The 6,000-nt window shown below is 33.5% G+C and overlaps 1 protein-coding gene across 2 annotated transcripts in view; it reads left to right on the top strand.

Annotated features, from left to right (window-relative positions):
- Positions 1-3,509, top strand: part of LOC120353023 — a 54,509-nt gene extending 51,000 nt beyond the window's left edge. Inside the window, exons 7-9 of one of the 2 annotated variants that reach the window (XM_039435456.1) lie at positions 1,422-1,583; positions 2,273-2,473; positions 3,487-3,509. In XM_039435456.1, coding sequence (XP_039291390.1) covers positions 1,422-1,462 — 41 coding nt within the window. In that variant the 3' untranslated portion in view covers positions 1,463-1,583; positions 2,273-2,473; positions 3,487-3,509. Of the gene's footprint in view, positions 1-1,421; positions 1,584-2,272; positions 2,607-3,486 lie in introns of those variants that run through there. The other variant, XM_039435455.1, reaches the window with a different exon arrangement.
- The last annotated feature ends 2,491 nt before the right edge of the window (positions 3,510-6,000 follow it).

Genomic DNA, 6,000 nt, shown 5'->3' on the forward strand with positions numbered 1-6,000 from the left:
TTATTTATTAAATTGACAATCACAAATCATATATTTCAATATAACATGATGGGAGAAGAAAACAGGCATAGCCCAAAACTTTCTTCTCCCAGATTTTTACAAATAAAGTTTCAAAAAAGAATAAGGTTATAATATTCTCTTTTCACTTTTCACTGTTGTATTGTAATCTTCAAGACCCGCAACTTCCAACTATACAGTGTTGGTGAAGATTATGTAAACAGCTGAATATTTCTCTAACAAGAATAATTTGACAGTAGGTAGGTTCCATTGGGGATCCTATTTGAAATGAGAAATTATTGTTAAAAAATCCTCTATCCCTTCAACATTTTCGACCCACATATAAATACAATTTTTTTTAAATGGGAAGGTGGTCATGTTACAAGATTTCGATACAGAGTTCAAAAAGAGGAAATACATGGTGAAAACCGCACATTTATATATCAACCCGTACCAGTTTGTTGATGTGAAAGTTATAAAACATGTTCTATATTGATCAGCTGTTCATGTATCAGCGCATCAAGGTCTCTGTCTGTACGCTAGCTTCCAAATAACCTCAGCTGATGTTATGAATGGATGGATGGAAAAAACTGTTGTAATTGCAAAAATTGCATGCAATGAATTATTCAGCTAACGAAATGATAAATCACAACAATTTTCTTCTTATTCCCTCTCAATGTTATTTCTATACCCTGGATAACGACGAAGGAGTGAGTCAATTTTGTTGGCCAACGAATTTGACCTGTAAAAGGTTCAAGAATAGAGCCTACGTCTTAAAAATTTGGATAGGATTGATCAATTCTTTCTAAAGTTATTGTAGGACATACAAACAGACGGACAAAGACTGTGGCCTTCAGTAAGACAAAAGTGAGAACTCGCTAACGCCCGTCCAATAAAATATGCAATAATAGGCTATGAGAGTGCGTACAATGTTCATTATTAAACCTGTGATAACTCAAGGGCTTTTTCTTATTCTGTCTTCATTGTGCAGGGCTGTTCCAATACTCGTATCATTAAGGGTCGGTTTCCGAGCTCGGGATTTAGCTAAGTTCTAGACTTTAAACAGCTGGAGTCAGGAAATTGGCTTTCCGAAGTGGGTGTAGTCGTTGGTTTCATGACAATCTTTATTTTCTCATTTCCGTGATTGGAAACGTTTTCGCTTGGCGAAATGAAACATTCCTAGATGATTCAAAATAGCTGATACTTTACACTATTCTCTCTATATTCAATTTTGTGTTCAATTTTCTATTTTTTCGAAATTTTATTTAAACGTGGACAATGACTACATCCTATTTCGAAAAGCCAATTTTCTGACTCTGTTTTATTTTTACAGCTGTTTTAAGTCTAGAACCTAGCCAAATCCCGAGCTCGGAAACCGGCCCTAAATGCTTGATACATAATAATTTGAGTTCGATTGATTTCAGATGCAGCAGCATTACAGTACCAGGGACCGATGAATTTCTGACACCCTTCCATGTTCAGACAGAGGATTATAACATAGATCCTCCAGTATTGCCAGTGGATAAGACAAGATTCCATTGTATTTTACACTACTGTTGCATGAGGAATGGCTGTGTCTTGGCAAGGTAATGACCGGAACTCACGAGGCGTTTTCAAGACGAGTCGGTACGGCATGACAGGACAGGAAGCTCTTCGATTGGCTGATTTGGTTGGCGTTCCATGAATCAGACAATCAGAGAGATTCCTGCCCTCTATAGTGAGGTCCACGTTATAATGGAAGTGTTTGATTAGCAATGGTATTGCTTTCCTTGTCTATCATTCTACAAAGCGGAAAGCACTATCTCTTTCTCGTCTTTTAACAGTGTAGAGTTAATATTTAATTAACAAAATCTCACACCTTGATTATAAAATTACTGGAAAATATAATTTCTTGCTTAATGAAATATATTGAATATTTGAAAAGAGATTGAACAGTGAAGGTGTGACACTTACAAGTTTGGAAGTGAGACAGTTGAAAGCCGAACTCGAAGAGCGTGATTTGGATACGAATGGCCCAAAATCTGTTCTACAGAATTGTCTTTGCAAAGCATTACTGACTCAGGATGACGACCCAGAAACCTTCTTATTCGAATTAGATTCCGAAGTCCTGATGGTGAGAAGATTTGAATCATTGGAGAGTAAATTAGAAAAAATAAATTATCATTTTATAAAATTACAACACATAATCGTGTGTGTGTTGCAGTCAAGACATCTGCCGACTCGTATGAAAAAACGCCACGTGTGTTTTCAGCCGGATTCTTATTTTGTTTGACAGAACTCTCCTGATAAATCATGAGGATTGTGAATAAATATGAAATGAAACCAAACACTCCAATTCCAATTAACCACATTACTAGATTCAACGAAAACCTGGGAGATTATTATGTAGAAAAGAGAAAAGGAAAAATGATACCAATTTTCACGGAAGTCAAATATGTAATGATAGACAGTAAGCCGACACAATTTCTCAACTATAGTGAGTAAAGTTTTATCAGTTTTTATTTCAATAGTAAGTACAGTAAGTTATGTCCGGTTTAGTATCAGTGTGAACGAGTCCGAGAGAATATTTTATATATATGAGTTACAATGGAACTATTTAGCCTCAGTGTTACTACTGGGAGGTCCACGTTATAATGGTAGTGTTGATCAACAATGGTACCTGCTATGGCAACATTGCTATCCTTGTCTATCATTCAACAAAGCCGATAGCGCTATCTCTTTCATGCTTTGCTCTGTCGCCAGATCGTCTTTCAACAATTCAGAATTAATAAATAATTAACAAAATATTTGATCTTAATTATGTAGATTCATTATTGAATTATTGAAAAATATAATTTCTTGCTTAATAAAATAATACTGGGGCATCGAGCTTTGCTCTGGAGTACAATAGCATAGAAGCATAAAAGAATATTTTATATTTATTTATTGATACACACAACAATATCCTCAGTCCAAAGATTTAGAAACAGAAATGTTTGAATTTAGATTGTTTACAAACGAAATTGAATATCAAAATAACACTCACTTAAAACTGTAAAATTATTATTAACTTGGAACATTTTGATATACTTTGATCTAGAATGATATTCTATGTTTGATAGAATTTTTTTTGTGAATATGAATAGAAAATGATGTATCTTGAATAAATCATATCAGATATAATATAGTATTTGTGCAACTAGTGTGCAAAGTGACAGTTTGCTGCACCGAAAGAAACGTTTACGCCCGAGCCGTAGGCAAGGGCGGAATGGCTTCTTGAGTGCAGCAGAGGAACTTTGCGCACGTATTTCACATTTAATTTTTCCTACAGTTACCATTGAATATGAGGAGTGGTTGATCGAATGATTATGGTAAATGATAGCTGAAATCCATCAAATGTTTGTGTGTGTGTGATGCTGTTATTAATAGCAACTCTAATTCATTTAAAAAATGATAATCCAATTGAAGTTGAAAATTCTCAGCCAAAGTTCTCATATTTATCCATTCAAGAATCAGAAAAAATACAGATGGAACACATTCAAAATACACGCCAACAGCTTGTTGGCTGAACCGAGATGCAAGATGGCTGAACACAACAAGATGGCTGAACCAACAAGCGCGCGACCTATGGGGAAGAATTGTACCTAAGTTGTTTCATCCAGCTAAAAACTACTGAAACACGATTCAGAAATTTAGACTTTTGCTCAAATTAACGAGAAAAATGCTCAAAGTGAACTGAAAAATATTTATAAGAATTACATAGACAACAAGAATATTTATTGTAGTATTGTTATGTTTTTTATTATTTTTATTTATATGAATATCGAACGGTAATCATTTAACCTCAAAATTCGAATTTTAATGTATATTTGCTACTTTTCTCATTTCTTGGAGTTGAAATAATAATTATCAATAGAAAAAAACTATTATTTAATGATGAGAATTCGTAAATGATGATTATTTGATTATGATTTTGATAAACATTATTCTTGTTTTGGATTTCTAGATTGGGATTTTATCATAAATGTAGGGTAGCCATTGAAATGATTCTTATCTAGATCTAACCACAGTCATTTTCACCAACTTAATTTTTGTTTTTGTGCACTAATCATCCATATAACCTACCAACTATTTTGTGTTGCCATGTTGCAAATCTGGAGTGCAGAAAAATTTTTTCATACAGTTACCCGAAAAAGTGCTCATTCCCGCATAAATAATTATAGTATGCAAAATACCCTACTCCCATACCCAGTGCGGGAATGTAGAATAGAGTACGGCAAAGACTTTGTCGCACTCCAAATTTTCAACATAGCAACACAATAGTTATCTGTGCAACTAGTGCGCAAAGTGACAGTTTGCTGTACCGAAAGAAACGTTTACGCCCGAGCCGTAGGCGAGGGCGGAATGGCTTCTTGAGTGCAGCAGGGGAACTTTGCGCACGTATTTCACATTAAGTTTTTCCTACAGTTACCATTGGATATGAAAAGTTGGTAATTATGGATAAAATGATGGCTGAAATCCATCAAATGTTTGTGTGTGTGATGCTGTTATTAAAAACAATCTCAATTCATTTAAAAATTAATAATTCAATTGAAGTTGAAAATTTTCAGCCAAAGTTCTCATTTTTATTCATTCAAGGATCAGAGAAAATACAGATAAAACAAAAAATTCGCATTCAAAATTCACGCCAAAAGCTGGTTTGAATGACTGCAAAATGGCTGAACCGACAAGCGCACGACCTAGCAGGAAGAATCGTACCTAACTTCGTTCTTTCCTCCAGCTAAAAACAGTATTCAGATATTCAGAATTATGATTAACTAGAATTACCGAAAAATACTATAAGTAAACTGAAAAATATTTATAAAATAACATAGACAACAGAAAATATTTTATTTTAGTATATTCCAATGTTATTTTATTGATTTTCTTGACATGGATTCTGAACGGTAATTATTTAACCTGAAAATTTGAATTTCAAAATGTGTGTTTGCTACATTTCTCATTGCTTGGAGTTGAAATAATTATCACTGTCAATAGAAAATAAACATAATTTATTATTAAATGATGAGAAGTTATTTAATTATGATTTAGATAAACATTATTCTTGTTTTGGATTTCTAGATTGGGATTTTATCATTTTTAGGGTAGCCATTGAAATGATTCTCATCTGAATCTAACCAGTCATTGTTACCAACTTAATTTTTGTTTTTGTGCACTAATCCTCCATATAACCCACCAACTATTTTGTGTTGCCATGTTGCAAATCTGGAGTGCAGAAAAATTTTTTCCCGCACTAGAGCGGAAAAGTGATTCTTTGCATTCTGTAATCAGTGCAGGAATGGCCACTTTTCAAGGTATCTGTGGGGAAAATAGTTAACACGCTTTATGACGGTAGAGTGCGACAAAGTAAAAGAATGTTGGTAAACCTGAATATGTTGCTGGCTGGAAATATTCGTTAAACAGCTGATTAATGCTGCGAAATATTGAATTGGTAGTATCGTACAATTTGAAAGTTTACAAAGCAAGATAAAACGTTTAATTAATTTTCAATTATACAATAAATTCAACATATTGAAAAAATGAATAGTGATAGTGATCAAGAGAACAGTACTCCAGAAAATTTTGTGGATTTAGCAAATTCAGTGTCATTGAATCTTCTACCAGAGAAGTCAAAGTTGAAAAATGAATGACAATACAATGTATTTTGTGGATGGTGCAAAAAGAATAGGGTGAAGAACATTACAGGAAACGTTTTATTAGTTTACTTTTCGGAGTTGTCGAAAAAATTTAGTCCTTCCACTCTTTGGGGCATTTATTCGATGTTGAAATCAACAATTAGTGTTAAAAATGACTTGGACATTAGTCGCTTTAAAAAAGTTACAGCTTCTCTGAAAAAAACTTCTGTAGGTTACAAACCAAAAAAATCGAAAACTCTTAAAAAAGATAAAATTGATACATTCATGAAAACTGCACCAAATGATGTTTTTTAATGGAAAAAGTGGTTATGTTAATTGGAGACGCTGG

Source organism: Nilaparvata lugens, chromosome 9 (genome assembly GCF_014356525.2).
Source record: "Nilaparvata lugens isolate BPH chromosome 9, ASM1435652v1, whole genome shotgun sequence".
Taxonomy (NCBI): Eukaryota; Metazoa; Arthropoda; class Insecta; order Hemiptera; family Delphacidae; genus Nilaparvata; species Nilaparvata lugens.